General features: G+C 37.2%; 1 protein-coding gene across 1 annotated transcript in view; it reads left to right on the forward strand.

The window, feature by feature from the left end:
- The first annotated feature begins 275 nt into the window (after window positions 1-275).
- The window catches only part of LOC109099244 (double C2-like domain-containing protein beta), a 40033-nt gene continuing 18005 nt past the window's right edge, over window positions 276-22303 (forward strand). The window contains exons 1-5 of the mRNA XM_042729468.1: window positions 276-452; window positions 2286-2709; window positions 3357-3436; window positions 4457-4531; window positions 16935-17044. Coding sequence (XP_042585402.1) covers window positions 408-452; window positions 2286-2709; window positions 3357-3436; window positions 4457-4531; window positions 16935-17044 — 734 coding nt within the window. The 5' untranslated portion in view covers window positions 276-407. The remainder of the gene's footprint in view (window positions 453-2285; window positions 2710-3356; window positions 3437-4456; window positions 4532-16934; window positions 17045-22303) is intronic.

A 22303-nucleotide genomic window follows, 5' to 3' on the forward strand; every position in this document is an offset into this window, starting at 1 on the left:
ATATACAGAAAGTGATTCTTAAAAAAATATTCACTGGGGTCAAATTCTGTGACAACTATAACTGTAACTTCGCTGCAGTTTTTTCTTTCTCTTATCTTTTTACGAACTCACTATGGCTATTCAGTTTCTAATATGTCCTCCGTTTCTCTCTCTTTTCAGCTTTCTCTCCCTCATTGTTAAATCTCATCAGTATATGGTGAGTGACAGATCAGTGCGCAGAGAATTTAAAGAAAACGTCACAACCGACTCAGAGCGTGTCAAGCGGGTGAGACAGAGAGAGAGAGAGAGAGAGAGAGAGTAGTGAGAGGGAGGGAGGGAGACTGTGAGAGAGGGACAGAGAACGAGGGAGGATATATTGATACAAAACGACGGTGGTTTCTCTTCAGTGTGTGTGAGAGAGACCATGAATGAAGACAAGATGGTGTGCTGGAACAGATGAAGCCTGTCATTGGGTGAGTGTGTGTATGTTTCTGTATGATTGCCTTTGTATTTGTGTCCACTTGATAGTGCATGTTTGTGTACCAGCTTGACCACCTGTTAATGTGAGTGTGTCTGTGTCCAGATGTATGCATGTTGCCTGCAGGTATATTTCCTCATGAGTGAACACATTTCTGTGTATGTTTATAAGTCAGGTTTAATAGTAGCTGTGTTTATTTGCACTTCTGCTTAACTCTGCATGTGATGTGTCTCTGTTTGTGCCGGCCAACATGTGTGTGTTATTCAGCCTGACAGCCTTTGTGTGCATGTGACAGTGTTTTTGCATCATAGCAGCCTCACTGTGTGTATGAACGTGTTGGAATGACGGTCTTGCCACACATCTGCAAATATTGTTGTTGACCGCGATGTTATTGTTATGTAAAATGCTTTTTTTTTTTTTTTGTCAGATAATCCAAGAGGCAAAGTAAAATTGTGCAGCATGTTGTGTGTTTGATATTTCAGACTTACAAAAACATTAATTAGTGTGGCATTTCCAGCAAGCACGCAAAACAAAAAGGGAAAAACTTTTTTTATCTCGTTTTATCTCGCTTTTCTATTTTTGGCTCATTAGATGGTCTAGTTCACGAGACAAGAATCTTACGAGCTAAAGGGAAAGATGTGAAAAAAAGGTTGAAAGAGAATGAGACAGAGATAGAACGCACAGAAGAGGATGCATATGAAACAGACACTATATCTCTGTCCTTAGGGAGGTAGTGTAATCAAAACAGCCGCATTACTGGTAATGAAAGATATTATCAGCAGAAAGTCTGTCACACATCTTTATCTGTCTGAATCAGGGGCCGTGGGGCATTATTCTGTTCCACTTGTTACAGCAAACATTTTGTTTTAGTTTAATGAAATTGTGTAAGATGATGTCTTTCCACACCTGGACTTTATTTTTGCAGGACATAAAAGAAGATATTTAGCAGACTGTTCAAGCTGCTTTTTCCAAAGTAAAAGTATATTTTAATGTTTTTTTTTCTTCTAAGGAAAGGGGGATTTAACCATTTTTGAGTCAATTGATTCTTTTTTTTAACATTTATTTTAAGCGAAGGAGAGAAATTAATGGTATTTGGGTCTTTTATTTATTTTAACTTAATTTATTTAAAAGAAAAGGGAACTGAACAATTTTTCAGTCACTTTACATTTTAACCATGTTTATTTATGTATGTATGTATGTATGTTTGTTTAATTTTCCTTAACCCAATTTTCTTTATGCTTTAAGCATAAAACCTGTATGGAATTATTTTGAAAATAAGAAAAATTATATACTAATGGGTTAAGAAATATAAACATAAAAAAATAAATTAGAAAATGCCAAATAAACTTAATTAAAAAAAATTGACCTGAAAACAAATCCAATATGTTACACAATTTTGCTTCTAAAGTAAGTTTTAAGGATCTTATTTTAAGGATGTTAATCACGATTAATTGCATCCAAAATTAAGGTTTTTGTGAACATAATATATATGTGTGTATTGTGTATATTTATTATGTATATATAAAGACACACATACAGTATATATTTAGAAAATATTTACATGTGTTTACATATATATATTTATATTCATATAATTTATTTTTTTATATAAATATATTTAATATATAAACATGATATTTTTCTTAAAAATATACATGCATGTGTGTGTATTTATATATACATATATATACATATATATATATATATACACAGTACACACACATATACTAAACCTTTATTTTGGGTGCGATTAATCATTGCCCAGCACAAAAAAAAAAAAAAATGTTAAAGTTGTGTTTTAAAAAGTTCTTTCTCTCTCTCGCCACAGTTCTTTCCAGTGGTCCCGATGAGCGTTTCCAAACCACCTCCTCCCCATTCCCATTTCCCCCCCAGCAACCCGTCCTCCCATCTCTCCCTGCCTCCGTCCTCCTCTTCCTCCCCCTCTCCCTCCACCCCTCCGTCCGCCGCGGGTCCCCCCAGCCCCGCTGTGCCTCCTCCTCCCTCCCCAGTCAAGATCTCCATGCAGGAGCATTTTGCCATCAATGTGTGCCCCGGCCCCATCCTCCCCATCCCACAGATCTCTGACTTCTTCCCTCGTTTCCACGACTTCCCCATCACCCCCCCTCCACCCCGGGAAAAACAAGTTCTAAAGGACAAAGACAAGGACGGAGACGGGAACGGAGAGAAAGACAGCAAGAAGGAGAGAGAGCAAGAGGAGAACGGAGAGTTTGCTGACTCGGATGACGATGACAGTGAGTTTGTCTCGTGGCTAGTGACTGTTTTACGTTTGGTTCCCTTTGGGTGGGTTTACACATGTGTTTACGCTCTAAGTAATCATTTTGCAGATGCATTTTTCACAAATCTGCAGACATCCTTCTGGAACGGCCTGGGGTTAAGTGCTTTTCTCAAGGACACAATGGTAATTGTACTTGAAGGAGTCCTTGTGAGCTTTGAACCTACAACCTTTGTCATTGCCAGTCCAAATCTTTAACCACATCAGCCCAATCTCACATACTGTAAAATCATGCTTCTCTATTACATAACTCCTCACATACATGAATCCAAAGAAATTTACTGTTCTGGATTCCCTTTGTTTGACTGACTGATTTTATTCACCAGTAAGCAGCCAATAAGGCATGAGCACTTCCCATCGACCTGGACCTGAGTCTCATACTATTCGGTATTGATTGCTTTGTGTGGTGTTTGCTGGATTGGTGTGAGTGTGTGTGATAACTGAGGTATGCGATCGGAGTGTTAAATACTTCATTAGTCTCTGTAATGGTGCATAAACACTACAAGCCCTCTGTATGTGCACAGCCCTGATTGGGTCATTACAGGCACGACTGATTCCAAGCTAATGTGCGTGCAAGACATTAAGTTATTCCTTTGTTTCTTTTAGCCTACCTGGGAACTCTGGAGTTCAGCCTGCTATTTGACCAAGAAAATAACTGCTTGCACTGCACAATCCACAAGGCCAAGGTAAGTTTTTACACTACTGGGTGTTTCTACAAGGCATTTTTTGTGTTTGTCCAGTTATAGAAATAAACTCCTTTAAAGCATGCTTACCACACTATCACTAAACTAACAATTTCTGATAGTTAACATTTTTGGTTTGACATTTTTTCCCCCTAAACTAATGAACATTTCCCCCACATCTGATATTATATTGTGTTTAATAATAATCGGTGGTGGAAATGTGAAACATGTTTAAAATAAAACAACAGACTGCAGTCTTGCTAAGAGTAGTTTAGTATGTAGCATTTTATGTATTCCAAATGAAATGAAGTTATGTTTTTACACTTTTTGCATCATTTGACAAAACTACAGCTTGATTGGAATTTTTTACTAATTATATTTAATTTTTTTTTTACATTTTTTTCATGATTTTATATTTTAAAGTGTATTTCGGTTAAAATGAATTAGAAACTGAATTAGAGTCATAATTTAAAGTGAAAAATATATATGTAGGTTATAATACAGCATTTGTAGAATGTAATAACAAATGTTTTTTTTCCCCATGGTTTTTCTTATTCTAATATTAAAAGTCTAGGTCTGGGACAAAAGAAGAATAATAAAATGTATACATAAAATATAAAAAATAAAAAGTTTCCAAGACCGTGTAAATGACTCATTCTGCACTCATTTACAAAATATTGTTCAATAAAATGCTCTCTATAGATTTCTCTACCCATAAGCCACTAAAACTGACTACCAAAAGCAAGAAGCATCACATATTTAAACACATCATTTACTCAACGTAAAATTTACTTGCATCTACTTTGCCAAATAAAATAGAGTTCAACATTTTATTTCATGATTTATCTTGAGCAAGCAATAAACAAACTTTTTAAAAAAATTAAACAGTCCAATTAAACAACCATATGCCCTTAAGTGTGCATATCACTGTAAGGATATGATCTATTGCTCACCCCAGACATGAGTGTGCATCTAATGTGACATGAAGTCTTTGCACTTTTGTGTGTTTGTTTGTTCCCACAGGGGCTGAAAGCCATGGACTCCAATGGACTGGCGGATCCATATGTGAAACTCCACCTCCTGCCTGGAGCAAGCAAGGTCACTGCAACCTTCTCACACGTACACAGCATGGTTCAACCCTCGCCGCACTATCAGCACAAGTTGCGATTCCCCGTCACGCACGCACACACACACACGTCAACACGTGCGTTGCACAAAACACAGGCGTGATGTGAGCTTGCATCACTGGCAGGGCCGCCCGTGAGCGCTGAAGCTGTTCGTGTGGAGAACATGCGGTGGAAACGAGTGGATTCAGAGAGCGCTTCAGCACCGTATTATTCTCTCTTTCATTTCCTTTCATTTTCACCGCATGTAACGAATGCACGGCACTTCAATCTGTTCAAAGCGGGACAGGCTGAGACAGGAGTGTCCTGTCTTCTCTCCAGTGGTTTTTACTCTTCTCCGCTCTCCCGCACTCTCGTCCGAATCTCTGCCACTATCTCTCTGTGTATCGCCACATGACCCACTTTGACCTTGAATACCAACACAACGTTGAGTGCAGAATGGGAGGGAAGAATGGAAAAAAGAGAGAGACAGATGAGGGGGGACAGCAGCAGGTGGTTGTCATGGAAACAGCACAGATTGTTACACGACTCACGTCAACAGAGGAGCGTATATGTACGAGAGGGAAAAGTAAAGCGAGGAGCGTCACGTCTTGCGTACGCTCCCACGCGCCAGCCTGGTAAATATCGACCGCCAGGGTTATACAGACATCTCCGGGCTTTTAAAAGGTGTGCGAACCGGAGGTGATGGACGTGTATGCGTAAGCCCACCTTCAGACGTAGATGTACACATACTCTCTCGCACGTATGTGGGCATGCAGGCATTAAATTAACCCAATTATAACACTCTCTCTCTCCTTTTGTCCTTTTACACGCTTCATGGTTTCATATGCATCCATATGCGACCTATTAAAGGAATAATTCACCTAAACATTTTGTCTTTTACTCGACCTTGTATGACATTTCTTCTTCTTTTATGACATTTTCTTCTTCTCTTTTTTGTTTGTACAATGGAAGTGAATGGTGACCATGACTGCTAAGAAAGATTTTCAGTAGTCACATTTTATATTTCAATCTGTTCCTAATAGAGCGCATTGTATGACCTGTGATATGCTGTACAAGACATATGGGCTACTTTTATGGTTTTTAAAAAGGTGTTGTCCCAGTGTAAACTATAAAGTAAATCGTTTTCAGTAATTCAGATACAAAAAAAGAAATGAAATATAAATATTAGATGAAAAACTTTTTTTTAGGTAGTTGTCAAGGCAAAATTTCTAATTTATGGCATTTAAGAGGGCTTGTCCCAGTGTTGTTAACTAAAACTAAAGTGTATTATGTGTTTAAAAAACTAAAAACTAAATAAAATAAAATCTAAATAGAAGATGAAAAAATACTGTTTTGATTAAATTACATTTTTTTTATCTATTTCAGTTAGTTGTCACAATAATTTTCTAATTTGAGTTTTTTTACATTTAAAGGTAAAGTACTAAAATTACTTCAAAACTGAAATAAAAAATCAATAAAGCGGTTTAGAAAGTAAAATAAAATGACTTAATCAAAAATGAAAACTGAAAATATAAACGTAAAAGATTCACATTTTTTTTTTTAAATATTATAAATATTGCCTAGACAACATACCATCCATGCAATGAAAGTGAATAGTGACCAAACTGCTATGCAATATTTTCAGTAGTCACATGTTAAATTTTAGTCTGTTTCTTGCTGTATGAAGAATTGAAATATAGCACACAAGGGTGACATTTATGATGTTTAAGAGAGTTTAACCCAGTGTTGTTAACTAAAGATAAAATGTTTTCAGTAATTTAAACAATGCAAATAAAATATAAATATTAAATGAAAAACTGAAAAGAAAATGAAAATTAGAAATGTTGCATTGACAACTGAAATGCGTTTAAAAATACAAACATTTATAAAACTAAAATTAAATTAGAGCTATATAAAAATACAAAAAACAGTAACTAATACAGTAGTGGCCAAAATTAAAAGAACACTAGTATTTTCAAGTCAGTTATTTCTAGCTTTTGCTGTCATGTGTCAGTAGGAAATATCAGTTAATATTTCCAAACATTAATTTTGCCATTAATTGTAATACTCCAGTGAGATTTTGTTTGCACAAGCAGTCTGACAACAGCCAGTGTTCCACACAGAGATCTGATCTCATCATCATCCAGTCTGTTGAAAAATCTTTTCAAAATATTATTAAATGCTACAATAGCTAGTCCCCATCCACTTTCATTGAACATTCGTCAGAACTACGTATTTTATGTTCCTCAGATAAAAGAAAGTCACACAGCTTTGGGACGACATGGCGATGAGTCATTTTTGCTTGAACCATCCCTTTAACGAACTACGTCCCATGCAGGAACTCCATCAGCATCCCATAAAAAGTGCAGGAAGCAGAAGGAAAAAAGCGAGAGGGAGGGAGAGATTGTAGAGCTCGAGAGTGGCCCTCCTTGGTCGAGTGTGTGTGTGTGTGTGTGTGTGTGTGTGTGTGTGTGTGTGTGTGTGTGTGTGTGTGTGTGTGTGTGTGTGTGTGTGTGTGTGTGTGTGTGTGTGTGTCATCATCACACAGCATGGAGAATGAGATATCTGAGTCACACACACTCTCCCAAGCTGCTGCTCTGGGAATCTCACTGCCCTGGGCCAGATGGAGGGAGGAAAAGGAGAGAGAGAAAAGGGGGAAGAGAAAAGTGGAACATGAGGATAAAATATTTAGAAGAAAATGCGATAGCACCGATTTGGCAGGAGGAGAGAGAGACAGGTGAAACCATATGCTGTTGCAGGCAAAGATGCAATATGAGTGAGGAACTTGGAAAGAAAATAGCTGGAAAGCTAGTAGGAGTAAGTAGGAGCATTTTTTGGCGAATGCTTGATGGGCAGACTCAGATTATGATTTTGCTTTTATGGTTTACGGTCTTTACTATCTAAAGTACCATGTTTTTAGTGTACTCAACATCACTGAAGCTTAAAGTCAACAAGAAAATAAAGTTTACTTAATGCACTTTTCTAGTTTTATTGTGAATTATTCACCAGTACACATTATTCCAAAGAAGAAAGGTTTTTTTTTTTTTTTTTTTTTTTTTTACACTTGAAAGAAATTAATACTTTTAGCAAGGATGCATATAATCGATCAAGATAAAGTAAAGATATTTAGAATGTTACATAAGTAAATATTTATACATTTTTTTAAGAATCCTGAAAAATGTCATGGTTTGCACACAAATACTAAACAGCACAAGCGTTTTGAGTGTAATATGAAATGTTTCTTGAGCATCAAATCATATTAGAATGATTTCTTAAGGATCATGTGACACTCAAGAACACTGGAGTAATGATGCTGAAAATTCAGCTTTGCATCACAGTAATAATTACATTTTAAAATATATTAATATAGAAAACAGTTATTTTAAATTGTAATAATATTTCACAATATTACTGTTTTTACTGTATTTCTGATCAAATAAATCCATATTTTGTGAGAAAAGAGACTTCATTCCAAACCATTAAAAGTCTTATCCTCCCAAATGTTTAAACTGTAGTGTACATGTATATACGTATTATTTTTATATATTCCCAGGAATACATTTTTACTACCATTGTACATTTCCAAAAAAAATATATAAATAAAATGGTAGTGCCAAGGTACATTTTTGTATGTGATGCTGTCAGATAACCATCATGGTACTATCATTGTATATGGCCAAGAAAAATGTAATGTTTGTTACTTTTTATTGAATTGTAAATACCATGGTAAATGAATACTGTATGTTAAACACTCAGTATGATCTTACCATCTGACGCCGTCACTGTACCATAGTACTGCCACGGTAAAGTCAATTAAATGGATAGTGGTTTGAATGATTCATCTCAAGTCCCAGTAGCTATTTGCTCAGTTGGTGCTGTTTTAATGGATTGTTACATGTATTTTTTGCTAATGTCTGTTGGAATTAAAGTGTGTTTATTCATTTGCCGAGCATCCTCAGGGGGCGAGAAAGAGGATAGCCAAGCTTGGCTGGTTCCAGCTTTAAATGCAGCAGTGCAGAGAGTAGAACAGAGCAAGAGAGAAAGATGAAATGAAATATGCAGAGAAGCAACATGTTCTTCAGGCAATGAATGACGTGGACTCGCTCTGTCAGGAGAGCGTGCGCGAGAGAGGCTGCGGTTTGGGAGATTGTGTTTGGGTCTTCACAGCCAGAGCATTTCTTTGATTTAACACTAATTTGTTAAACGAGCTGTTGCATGGTAATTGCCCAGTTTGGGGAGTTTAGCGTGCATGTCAGGGTATTTGAAGTGCGAGAGTCTGGGGTTGGAGCAGAATTTTGGGAAGGAAATGGTGTGATGGTGAGCTGTGGGTTTGTGTGTGTGGGGGTGGTCAGATTTGGCCTACACTGAGGAGAGCAAACGTCCCCACAAGCAGCGGCACCATTTTTCAGGGGGTACCAGCGGTGGTACTGGCTCACTCTCTGCCCTAGGCAGGGCATGACATGACTACAGGGGGGAAAAAAACACTTTTCAACATGCTCTGTAGTGTTTTGTGTGAGATGAGTTCAGTGTTACAGTTTTTGGGCAGCGTGAAAGGGGACCCGGGTTCAAGTCCCGACCTAATATGTTGTTGTTGCTTTTTTTTTTTAGTATACAAAAGCTAAATTTTAACTGAACTTGACAGCCAGTGATCGTCATGCATTTTCATTATAAAGAAAAGAGCAGTTTTGACGTTTTATTCTACAGGGAAAAGCCATGCATGTGTGAAGCAAAATGGCGGTGCATAAATGATGACAGAATTGGTCAGTTGAATTGGCCAAATTTAGACATACACCTTATTTACTCAAAATAACGGCACACCTTAATTTGCACACTAAAAGTTGCTTTTAAAATAGTCTTCATGGGCATGGTGCTTCTGCCCACAAGGATAGTAAAACATGAAATCACCTTTGTGGAGAAAGCTAAAAACAAATGACTAAATAATAAACAAATATGCAATATAAATGCAATAAGTACTAAAAGATAATGTGGTAGTAATTATAATAATAATATGTTAAAAATAGAAAGATAATCCTTACTCCTAGGCACTCATTGTAACAATAAAAAGCCTTTAATTAACTAGGCTGAATCATCAAAATAGTTTAAAAGGTAGATCTACACGTTTCGACTTCAAAGCCTTCTTCAGGATATAGTGTACACATCAACTGTTCAAACAAGTGTTCTTAAACAATTAATAAGCAATCAAAGACAGCTGGTAATCAATGGGAGTGGCTAGAGCTTTCCTTGTCATTTGATGTGTATCCTGAAGAAGTCTATCTATCTATCTATCTATCTATCTATCTATCTATCTATCTATCTATCTATCTATCGTATGTCTATCCATCTCTCTGTCTATCAGTTTGTCCATTTGTTTGTCTGTCTGTTGTTCTATACAGTCATTGCCAAAAATATTGGCACCCTTGGTAAATATGATCAAAGAAGGCTGTGAAAATTAATCTGCACTGTTAATCCTTTTGATCTTTTATTTAAAAAAATCTCAAAAATCTAACCTTTCATTGGATAATAAGAATTTAAAATGGGGGGAAATATCATTATGAAATAAATGTTTTTCTCTAATACACATTGGCCACAATTAACGGCACCCTTTTATTCAATACTTTTTGAAACCTTTATTTGCCAGTTTAACAGCTCTAAAATTTTCTCCTATAATGCCTGATGTGGTTAGAGAATACCTGGCAAGAGATCAGAGACCATTCCTTCATCCAGAATCTCTCCAGACCTTTTAGATTCCCAGCTCCATGTTGGTGCTTCTTCTCTTCAGTTCACCACACTCATTTTCTATAGGGTTCAGGTCAGAGGACTGGAATGCCCATAGCAGAAGCTTGGTTTTGTTCTCAGTGACCCAGTCGTGATCCAGTCGTGTCTGATAACTGAATATGCTGGAGTTTGTTTTTGGATGAGCGAGGATAATTTTTCTTGAAACCCTCCCAAACAACATGTGGTGATGTAGGTGCTGTCTGACAATTTTTTTTTTTTAAGGTTTTCTGACCCCGAGACTATTTTCTGCAATTCTCCAGCTGTGGCCCTTGAAGAGTCTTTAGCCACTCAAACTCTCCTTTTCACTGTGCATTAAGACGATATAGACACACATCCTCTTCCAGGCAGTTTCGTATCATTTTTTCTTTTGATTGGTAATTCTTAATTATTGCCCTGATGGTGGAAATGGGAATTTTCACTGCTCTAGCTCTTTTCTTAAAGCCACTTCACTAATTTGTGAAGCTTAATAATCTTTTGCTGCACTTCAGAAATATATTCTTTGTTTTTTCTCATTGTAATGGATTATTAAGGGGATTTGGGTTTTGTTTTTCCTCCTATTTATTTTTCTCTGAAACAGGAAGCCATGGCTGGATAATTTCATATACATAATCACCCTGAAGTGCTTAAAATTGTGAATATGAATGGGAATATACTTCAGAGATATTTTACTCATAAGAATTTTTAGGGATGCCAATAATTGTGTCCAACGTGTATTTGAGAAAAACATTTATTTCAAAATGATATTTCTCCACATTTTAAATTCTTATTATCCAAAGAAAGGTTAGATTTTTTAAGATCAAAAGGATTAACAATGCAGATTAATTTTCACAGCCTTCTTTGCTCATATTTACCAAGGGTGCCGATATTTTTGGCTATGACTCTATATCCATCATTCTGTCATTCTATCTATAGAACATTATTTTCATTTGTCAGTCTATCTGTCCTTCTATCTGTCAAACAGATAGACAGATGGATGGACAGACAGACATACAGTCTATCTCTCCGTCTGTCTGTCAGTCTGTCTATCTATCTGGCCTTCTATCTGTCCGTCCATCCGTCTGTCTATCTCTCAATCTGTCTGTCAATCTGTCTTTCTGTCTGTCTTTTTCTCTGTCTGTCCATTCTGTTCAACCCATTCATCGCTCTTGAAAAACATGAGGTATTATTTTCAAAAGGTTATAGTTTGTTTTTTTCTAATAATTAGTTTAAACACAAAACAATAGAGGTTTACACATTTAGTCCTCATTTAGATAGGTAAACAAGTGTATGTGTGTGAGTATTGGGAATGAGCAGATTTTAGGGTAAGAAACAGAAGGGGTAATGATGATTGTGTGTGTGTGTGTGACAAAGAGGAGGAGAGCTGGGGAAAGCCTCTCGTCCTCTCTCTCTCCTCTGCAAAGTAGGTGAGCAGATGTCTGCCTTTCACCTGAGGGAGAAGATATAAATGATGTTTCCTCTCCTGTCCTCCCTGACTGACTCTCTCTTCATCTCTCCCACTGTCATCTCTACCCAGATGCATCATGCTCATTCAAACTAGGAGCATGTGTCCCCTCAGATTTTTGATCCAAGTAGAGCTGAAATCCAATTTCTCAAAATTTGTTGGCATTTATTGCAGGTAAAATAGGTTCTGAAACACTGGCACTTTTACTTATCTACATTTGGAGAGTCCAGCTGAGTTGCACCTGAGCCTTACATTTACCTAACAAGCTAAGTAGCTAAAAAGTTTTTTATCTCACGTTGGCCACAAAGTGAGCAAGGACTGCAAAAGTGCATGACACCACTACCTCAAACTATTTATGTAGTTTGTTGAAACTTTTATCTCGTCTTCTCTCCTTGTGTCCTAAATTTCTCTTTGTCCTTGTCGTATTTAAATATAATTTCAGATTTTTTTTTTTTTGTTAAACGCATGGGGGAAAAAAATGAATAGTTGCATTCAATTGAATGTTCCCTGACAATCGGATTCACATACTCATTAACGTTTACCTATATAACCAGGACGTATTTAAGGAATGCTATGTCTGCATGTATGCGTGTCCTCATCTTAGCCTACCACCTCCCCAGCACCACCTGTCTGGATCTGCTACTGGGGATCTTCCTCTCTCTAGCAGCAGCAGCATGTTTCCTTTTAATTTTATGATCCAAGCATTGTGGAAATGGACAATGTGTCCTGTGGTTTGTCCTGGGATCGTTTGATTTTGGTTCATTCACACTCACAGTGAAGCTGTGCGTACATTCACACACATCCCGTCAAAATCCCGTAAAGACACGTGACATCAGGATGTGACATGCAATGTGACGTGTAGGTTCCAATAAGTTGGCGAACAATCTCAGCTTCAGCAATCTCTGCTTGATTCCAGTTTGCATATATTTTTTCATCATGAACACTGATCTGCCTTCAAAACACCTAGTAAAAGAGTTGCACAATAACAAGCATCATCACTACGACACACCCTTGGTTCTGCCTTTTGTTCACACAGGGCTTGTTCCAGAACTGATCCCGGCAGTGTTACTAGGTCCCCATCCCGGCATCGTGCTTGAGTTCACACAGAAGGCACTCTAACAATTTTATGGCAATTTTCCGTTCTCAACACTCTGTGTGACAGAATCTGCTTGCTCTGCAGCACCAGCGTAGCTATCTAGTTTGCCAAGACGAAACCAATACACATTCTGTTTACACTAATAAGGATTTTACAATTTATCCCGGGAGCTGTCATGACTGATATGAAATTTTACTACACCTGTCAGTGATAGGTGCACTGAGAACATTTAGCAGCTGTATATATCTTTTTTTTAAGACAAGGAGAAAAAATGTTTGTCAACATTACTGTTGTCAAAAGTACCGACTTTAGGTACCAGTCGGTACTGCAATTTTAAAAACCGATGATAGATGCGGCTTTCAACTGATTTCTGTGTGAGCGCTTGGTGAAGAGCATGAAGCGATAATCACTGACGCCAATCACAGACGTATCTGTTTTAGTGCGTGAACACTATGGCCAGTCAGTGGTGTTTAAGAATTCGCTCAAAAGTGCTCAAATATTAGTGGGAAATGGACGTTTTTACAATTGCAGTAACGATTGGTACCTAAGTCTGTACTTTTGACAACAGTAATGTTGACAAACATTTTAGTAACACTGCCGGGATCAGTTCTGCAGTCCCTCCCGGGACTTTCATCGCATCAAAATTTGCGATGATATTTGTGCCATTTCTCATTGTTTTGCAGTGAAAATATACCACAGACAACATTCTTCTAAAATTGTTATGACTTTTCTGACTTCGAGAACCATTGTAGGGCTCCAGACTAACATTTGAGGACACCAGCACTAGTGCCATTAAGTTCTACAGAAGGTGGCACCAGCATCTGACAGTAAAGCACTCACCCTAATCGCACATGAACATCTCGGAGACATCTATTTAATGTCTGCATTTATATATGCAAGATGTATTTTTAAGAGTGCTTGTTCATCTGCAGTATGTCTCTAAGATGTTTCTTGTCAGAAGTCAAATAGACATTTATTAGAATGCATGTAAAACTGCTTCAGAGACGTTTATCAGAGTACACAGCAGATGATTCCCAGATCTTTAGCAGACGTCTTACAGATGTAATAAATATATTACATCTGATAAAATGCACTTTTATTACTGTCATTCATAATGTCTAAATATAATTTAATGAATACAAAAATATATATACTAGGGAGTGGAAATGGCCTATAAGAAATGGTCTTCTCTGCAGCCATCTACTAGTGGTCATATAATATCTTTTTTATTTTTAAATAATTGTTTGCTTTCCTACATTATGAAACTTTTAGTTTTATACATGGGGGAAACCTATGAAGGATGAACAAATATCGTCAGATTACTGGGAAAAGTTGTGTGAAGCATTTAAAATCACTCGAAAACATTAGACCATTTCTGCCACAAGTTGTTCCTGTAGTTTTACTGTTAAATCAATGGTGAACGGTAGTGGAGATTTGTGTTTATTGAACAATGTTTTTCCTGGTCTCCACATCAGTGGCGTTTGTTTTGATATCTGTAGCTTTGACAGAATTCTGTGCCAAATTTGAATGCTTCTCACAAGATTTAACAGAGATGTTGATATTGTATAGCGAATTCGACTGCTTTCTACACTGTATTTCCCAGTGCTGTGTATATCAGTGTCACGTGATCGAGATCAGCCCGTGGCTCCGGCTCGAGCAGATAAATGGTCTGCGCTGCGTAGCCCAAACTATAGTAGCATACATTCATTCCGCTTTTGGTTCGTTTATCCAATGTAGCTCTTGTAAATCGGTCATGATGAGAACGCAAGGCTGTTCATTCCATTTTTGGAACTGAGAAACAACCTTTCTTTGACTGAATAACCCAAATTCTGCTGAAAATTTGCGGCAGTTACGAAAATTAGCTTGATTTTGCGATAAATTCAGTGATCACAAAATCGCAAAGTCCTGGAGGGACTGGTTCTAGATCAAGCCCTGTGTGAACAAAAGGCAGAATCGAGGGTGTGTCATATTGATGATGCTTGTTATTGTATTACTGAAGTCAGTCCTTTTGACAGCACTAGTCAATATTGAAGACAAAAATGCGGTGCAATATCACAGTCAATCAGAACATATATAGGGCCAGATTTACTAACCACTTGCGACAGCGAAAAACGACTTTTGTTGTTAAAATAAGACTGTCAGGATTTACTAAAGATGCGCAGTGAAGAATTAGCACAGACAAGGCATGGGCACAGTTATTTTTGCGCATGACCTTACTGAATATGCATTTGTGGGAGTTTCCCTTTCAGAAAAAAGAGAAGAGTATTAAAATGAATTACACAACACAATTTCCTAACATTTGCGCTTGTCAGATTACTGGTATTTGCGCCATTATTTAAAGTCCAAAAAAAGCATGTCTTAAACTATTTTGTACCTGTGTCGCAAGTAGATCACCCACCCCTGATGAGCATCGGCTCTGCTTATTTGCAACTATGCTAATTTGCGCTGTGCTTTGTATATTGCGTTGGTCGATATGTAAATGAGATGTTGTGTCTGTGTTCTTTAATTTGCGCATTGGCAGTAAATGCCCATCAGTGCTGTTTTTGAATTGTGCTCTCGCGCCAATTTGCCCTGTTTAGTAAATCTGGCACTTGATATTTAAGCTGCAGTTATGTGCAAATAAGTATTTATATATATTTCTGTGATGTTCACACCAGATCACCATAGAACTTCTTGTGCAACCTGAGATTAAGTGCTTTGTTCAAGGGCACAGTGCAGTGGTGATGACTCATGGGTTGTGTTTGTAGGAATTGAAGCAGCCTTCCAGTTCCTTGGCCAGGGGTTTTAACAATTAATTACAACACACTGTGAAATAAAAAAAAAAAGTGGTGAAAACTGTTGTAGCACATCTGAGCAGCATCTGATTCTAACAGATTCTTTAAATTCAGAAACTATTTACAGCAGTGGTAATTTCTGCACAGATGGAGCTTGGGGGGTGTTAATTATTTCCCCAAATGCTCTTAGGTGGTGAAATGTGAAAGAATGTTTATTTTGGGGATGATTGAGGTTCTAGTTTACTGGTGAGTTTAGAGGACAGTTTCTTCATTTAGGCTGTACTGGGGTGATGCAGTGTAGTGGTTAAGGCTGTTGACCGCAGGGTTGCTTGACCATCAACATTATGCCCTTGAGCGTAACTCCATGTTGATTCAGGGGGACTGTCCCAGCAATAAGCTCATGGTGCTGTTTTATGATGACATTGCATGAAAGTCGTGGAAACATTCCACTGGGTATATGGTGATAAATTTATGTTCCAATTTAATAGAATAATGTTCAAGAAAGCGTTTCAGCCTCACCTGCTTTGAAGAAAAGTCATTGTTTTCATTAGTATTTTTGTCTTGCGTTCCAGTAGAAATGTCTAAGCATCATTCAGATCAGATAAATTATTGTTTTCAGAGAATGTATGTTGAATTAAGTTTATTTTTCTTATATTGTTCTTGATTTAAGGTTAAATATTTAAAATTGGGAAAGAAATTATTCATTATAAGCTATTTTCTGAAAATAAGTCTTCTTATCCTGCAGAATTTTGTGTATAATAAGACTTTGCTTCCGAAAATAAGTCTTCTTATCCTGCAGAATTTTGTGTATAATAAGACTTTGCTTCCCAGTCTCAAGTAAATGCAATGTAATAATAATATATGCATATATATAGTAAACATACTGCCTAAACCAGTATTTATAGATAAAAAAATTAATATTAAAGTTATTAAATTGATGTCAATTAATGTTCAGTCTGAGATAGTTTTTTTCAAGAAAATGCAGAAAATGTTGCTGTATGTGCTCAGGTGCAAGTGATTTTTAGAGAGCGTTTCAGAGAGTAAAGAAAGATAGGAAAGGTGTTGTGGAAGCCCTTATATGGAGATGGTTTGGGCTTGTCTTATGCTAATAACTAACTGAACCATGCGCTCCCTCATTTACAATAATCTGGGTTCATCACCATTAGACTGATGATAAGAACAAATTTATGTGCATGCACAGCTGCTGCGAAGCCAGCAGAAACTGTGCACGAGCAGCTTTGTCTTGACCCAGTGTGTGTATAAATTATATTTGTTATCAATCTCAATGCACTCTTCCTCTCTTTTTCAGGCAAATAAATTGCGCACTAAGACCTTAAAGAACACTCTGAATCCAGTGTGGAACGAAACACTCATCTATCACGGCATCACGGCTGCTGACATGACCACCAAAACCCTCAGGTACTGTACTACCTCTGTTTCCCATGATCCTCACCAGCTTCAAGTATTTTTGGCTCTACTTGCACTTCCAATTCACCTTTGAACATATGGTTCTCTGTCAAATCCCATGAGTTTCTCCGTCCGACTTATTAATGACAATGATATCATGTGTGAACTACATGTGTGAATTTCATTACTTTGAGGTCAAGTAAACTCTGCAGAAGCATAGTGTCACTCGGAGCACATTGTGTGTATGTGTGTGTGTCTTCAACAACATGTAGTGGACGTCTCTGTGGTGAAATAACACACAATAGCCTTAAGGTAACACCCACACTTGGGTCTAACCTTCTGTGTAGAGGTATGCTACAATTTGAGCAATAAAACTCAGAGGACAGAGCGAGATAGGGGCAATTTCTCTAGAAATGTAATAGAAACCCTTGTGATCCACAGCTGGAAAACAAACCTAGCAGGAGCTCTCACGGGAAGAGAGAGAGACGGAGATAAAGAGAGAGCCGCTTGTTTTACTTGTTCCACTTGTTCCACTTTTTGGTTGAGGCCGTGAAAAATTCGAGTCTCATGCTGAAAGGGTTTTTAACTCAACCCCGATTTACCTCAGTGCTCAATCCACAGATTTTTGCTTCTGCAGTATGCAGAGATATTTGTAGAAATTGTGATTTTTTTTAACAGAAACCTCTTGTAGATTATTAAAAAAAACAATTAGATGCATACATTGTGCCAAAAGTGACATGTGCCGATCTGTTTCTTGTGGTGAACATGGATTCTCGCCACTTTGGAATCCCAAAGGATGAGTTTGATTCGATGATTCTTTCTGCTCTGTTACGCTCTGTGACCATCATCCCGAAGAGCAGGTTGTCGGAGCCCAGGGCGTAGAGGGAGTGTCACCATGGGCAGCGTCAGCACCTTGTCACAGTGACTGTGTCTGGGCTGTGACAGCTGGCCGATCTCAAATCCGGCTGCAGTTGTTCAGTGAAGGGTGAGGCGAGAGGAATTCATATTTTATGCAAGATTTTGGAGGTGTTATGCAGAGCAAATAATAGTTCCATATTTACTATATTTCCTCCCATATAGCCCTTTGTCAATAAACTGCTTTTCTATCGTCAGCTTGTCTTTTGTCATGTGAAAGTCATTTCCCACATGAGAACAATGAGTGCTGCTGGCAGACTATTGACAGGGAACATTTTCTGAAGAATAGCTGCGTTATCAATAGTGCTATTGTGCCATTATAGTAAAGCATCCTATGCTATTACTGGAGTCACCATCGGAGTGGATGTCACTGAAGCATACAGTATGTGTGTTCATTGTTTATTAGTAGGCAGTGTGAGTTGAGTGGTCTTTTAGGAGCCTAGCTGACAAATTTGTGCCAGAATTTAAAAACACCCTGACTCTGTGCCCTAACCAGACGTGACACTTTACAGCGTCATTTTTCTACCCTCACTAGAGTGAAAATGTATGATGCTGTGATTACCGCCAGAAGTCAGAAATTTTATGTTAAATATACAGTAGTGGAGAGGGATTTTTGGCAACTTTAACATTTTCGACAATGTGTGTGGAGGAATTCGATTTATCATAGTTAAAAAAAATGATACATTTTCTGATTCTATTTATCTTTTTATCCATCCATTCATCAGTCAATCCATCATTCTAGCTATTTATCATTCTATCATTCTAGCTGTCTATCAATGCACTCATCCATCCATCCATCCATCCATCATTCTGTCGGTCAGTCTATCCATCATTTTAGCTATCTGTCCATCTGTCCATCCATCATTCTGTCATTCTGGCTATCTATCCATTATTCTGTCTGGCATTCCATCCATCCATCCGTCCATCCATCACTATATCGGTCAGTCTATCCATCATTCTACCATTCTAACCTTATATCCATCCATCGTTCTATCAGTCCATCCATCCATCCATTCATCATTCTATCAGTCAATCTATCCATCATTCTAGCTATCTGTCCATCTGTCCTTCCATTATTCTATCAGTCAATCTATTCATCATTCTGTCATTCTAACTATCCATCCATCATTCTTTTGGTCAATCCATCCATCATTCTAGCTATCTGTCTGTCCATCCATTCATCCATCCATTATTCTATCAGTCAATCTAACCATCATTCTGTCATTCTAGCTATCCATCCATCATTCTTTCCATCCATCCATCCATCCATCCATCATTCTATTAGTCAATCTTTTTTTATCTTTCTATCATTTTAGCTATCCATCCATCCATCCATCCAGTGTTCTATCATTGTTGGAGCAGTTTTAGATATTGTAAGATGTATTAAATGAAGAAGAGTGTACTGCATTATTAATGGTAGCTGAAATCAGTTATTGAAATAATAGCATGTGATCACTAAATAAACATGTGAAAAATTCAAAATAAAATGTAAAATATCGGGCAGTCAAAACCTGTGGAGCTTTTTTTATGAAATACTGCGGGCACAGGTTCTGCGTGGGTCTGCCCATGACTCATCTGACTCACAGTTCAGTACTGAATAAACACTGAATAGTACCTGTCTTTCGGATGTCCTGCATGCTGGTGACATACATATGCATGCAAACTCTCAACATAATCACTGTGACTGACATTAATAAGGAAAGCTCAACCCCACGAGGATTAAATAGCAGCTTCAGGAAGAACGGTCCCCAGGACAGGTTACAGGAAGTAGAGAGCACCTGTTATCCACCTCCACACGAGTGTGTGTGCAATGTGCATATGTTTATGTGAGCATGTGTACACACCTGGCTGGAAGGAATGACTAATCGAGCCCTAGAAGGAAGTGAGAAGCCAACAATATCATGATGTCAGTGTCATCTGCTTACGTGCAGCCTCTCGCGCTCTCACTCTTTGACACCCACATTACTGCAACACTTCAGCTTTTTCTCTCCTCCATTCTGGAATTTGTCTCCTCATCCTGGTTTTTCTGCCTCGTATATACTTTACTCAGTTTTCTGTCGCTGACATAAAAACCATCTGTCTTTTCTTACATTGGGCACTTTGCTTAAATTCCACTTTTCTCATTCTGGTTGCTGTTGTTGTTTTGTTCCCTTAATCTCCCTCTTTCTCAGAGTCAATACTAGAGATTGGCCGATAAAAGGTTTTGCAGGTTCCAATAACTAAGGGGAAAAAGCAAACTAACCCATAGTTTTAAAAAAAAAAGATACATTGATGAAAAACATAATATGGCATATTTATAAAAGCATACTTTAATTTGTATTTATTCATAATATATTAAAATATAAATATTATTATTAAAAAACAGTCAATAATTATTCTGATTTAAGTCTCTCATCATATTTCATAATGTTTATCCATAGAGGATTAAGGACACAAACACTGTGAAAGAGGTTCGTTTCAAGTCAGACATGAATGAAATTTATGATGTGGTTCAGTGAGTCAGATGTTAATTCAGTAAGTATTCTGGCAGATTCAGTGAATGATTCCTTTGAATGATTCAGAAAATTACTTTGCAGTTGGAGAGTCTTTTGACTCATTAAAGTTGACTCATTTATTAAAAGAACTGGCTCAAAAGTGTCAATTCAGTAGTCAAACGTAATGAATCAAATAGACTATTATGAATTACTTGTTCATGAATCAGACTTCAGTGGCTGCACTGTTTATTGTTTTTTTCATGTGCATCCAGAAAGACAAGACAAGAGATTTATTATTTTCATGAACCATTACTTTTAAATAATTATCATTCATTTAGATTGTAAATCATCAACTCACATACAGTATCATTTATTTCGTTGTGACGCTTTAAATTTATTAGCTCTGCCACCAAATAGTGATGCATGAAATGCTTCAAAATGAATAGTGTGACACTTTGTATACAGTTAAATTTTAAAGTTTAAAGTCATTTTAAAGGGTTAGTTCACCCAAAAATTATGTCATTAATGACTCACCCTCATGTCGTTCCAAACCCGTAAGACCTCCGTTCATCTTCGGAACACAGTTTAAGATATTTTAGATTTAGTCAGAGAGCTTTCAGTCCCTCCATTGAAAATGTATGTATGGTATACTGTCCACGTCCAGAAAGGTAATAAAAACATCATCAAAGTAGTCCATGTGACTTTAGAGGGTCTGTTAGAATTTGTTGAAGCATCGAAAATACATTTTGGGTCTGTTGTGAGTGCGTTCACAACACTGCAGTGACGCCGCTGACGTACGATGCTGCTGACGTGTTATCTTTGTTATTGGGCGCACCAGAAAACACGTCAGCAGCGTTGTACGTCAGCGGCTTCACTGCAGTGTTGTGAACGCACTCACAACAGACCCGGAAGAGAAGACAATGCTGAATAAAGTCATAATTTTTGTTATTTTTGGAGCAAAATGTATTTTCGATGCTTCAATAAATTCTAACGGACCCTGGATGGACCCTCTGATGTCACATGGACTACTTTGATGATGTTTCTTATTACCTTTCTGGACATGGACAGTATACCATACATGCATTTTCAATGGAGGGTCAGAAAGCTCTCAGACTAAATCTAAAATATCTTAAACTGTGTTCTGAAGATGAACAGAGGTCTTACGGGTTTGGAACAACATGTGGGTGAGTCATTAATGACATAATTTTTATTTTTGAGTGAACTAACCCTTTAACCTAAATTAATTTTGTCACTGATATTTCATGATGTTTTTAGTAATATTCTGTTTTTAGTTAATGTTCTGTTTAGCATGATGGTTGTGTTGTGTGGGATGTTGTTAACTTTGGTAAAATCTAAGTTTCTGATGAATTCCCAGTATATATGATGAATCGAATTAATTATTTTTTCGTTTGAATTATTATGAATTTTTAATATTATGTTGTGTTGAGTTGTGGTGACTTGTGTTTGATTTGTTTATTTTTGTTTATTGATAGGAATTGTTATTTAGTGTGAGTTAAAGTTAATCATGGATACTCATGACATGAATCAGGCAGCACTGTTTTTGTTTTTACATGTGCATCCAAAAAGACATTTACAAAAGATGTTAACTTTTTTATTGTTGGTGATTTTTTTCCATAACCATGTTTTTTAAATCATTATGATTAATTCAGATTGCAAATGCTCAACTCAGATACAGTGTCATTTATTTTATTTTATGGCACTGTAGATTAAAGAGCACCTATCATGGAATTTTTAAATTTACCTTTCATGTAGTGTGTAACATAGATCTAAGTGAACAAAAAATCCTGCAAGACAGTGCACCATATATAAAGTTATTGTCTTTCAAAAGTAGAATTCGACTCTGAGTCATTTTTATGAATCG

The sequence above is a fragment of the Cyprinus carpio genome, chromosome B8 (assembly GCF_018340385.1).
Source record: "Cyprinus carpio isolate SPL01 chromosome B8, ASM1834038v1, whole genome shotgun sequence".
Lineage (NCBI taxonomy): Eukaryota > Metazoa > Chordata > Actinopteri > Cypriniformes > Cyprinidae > Cyprinus > Cyprinus carpio.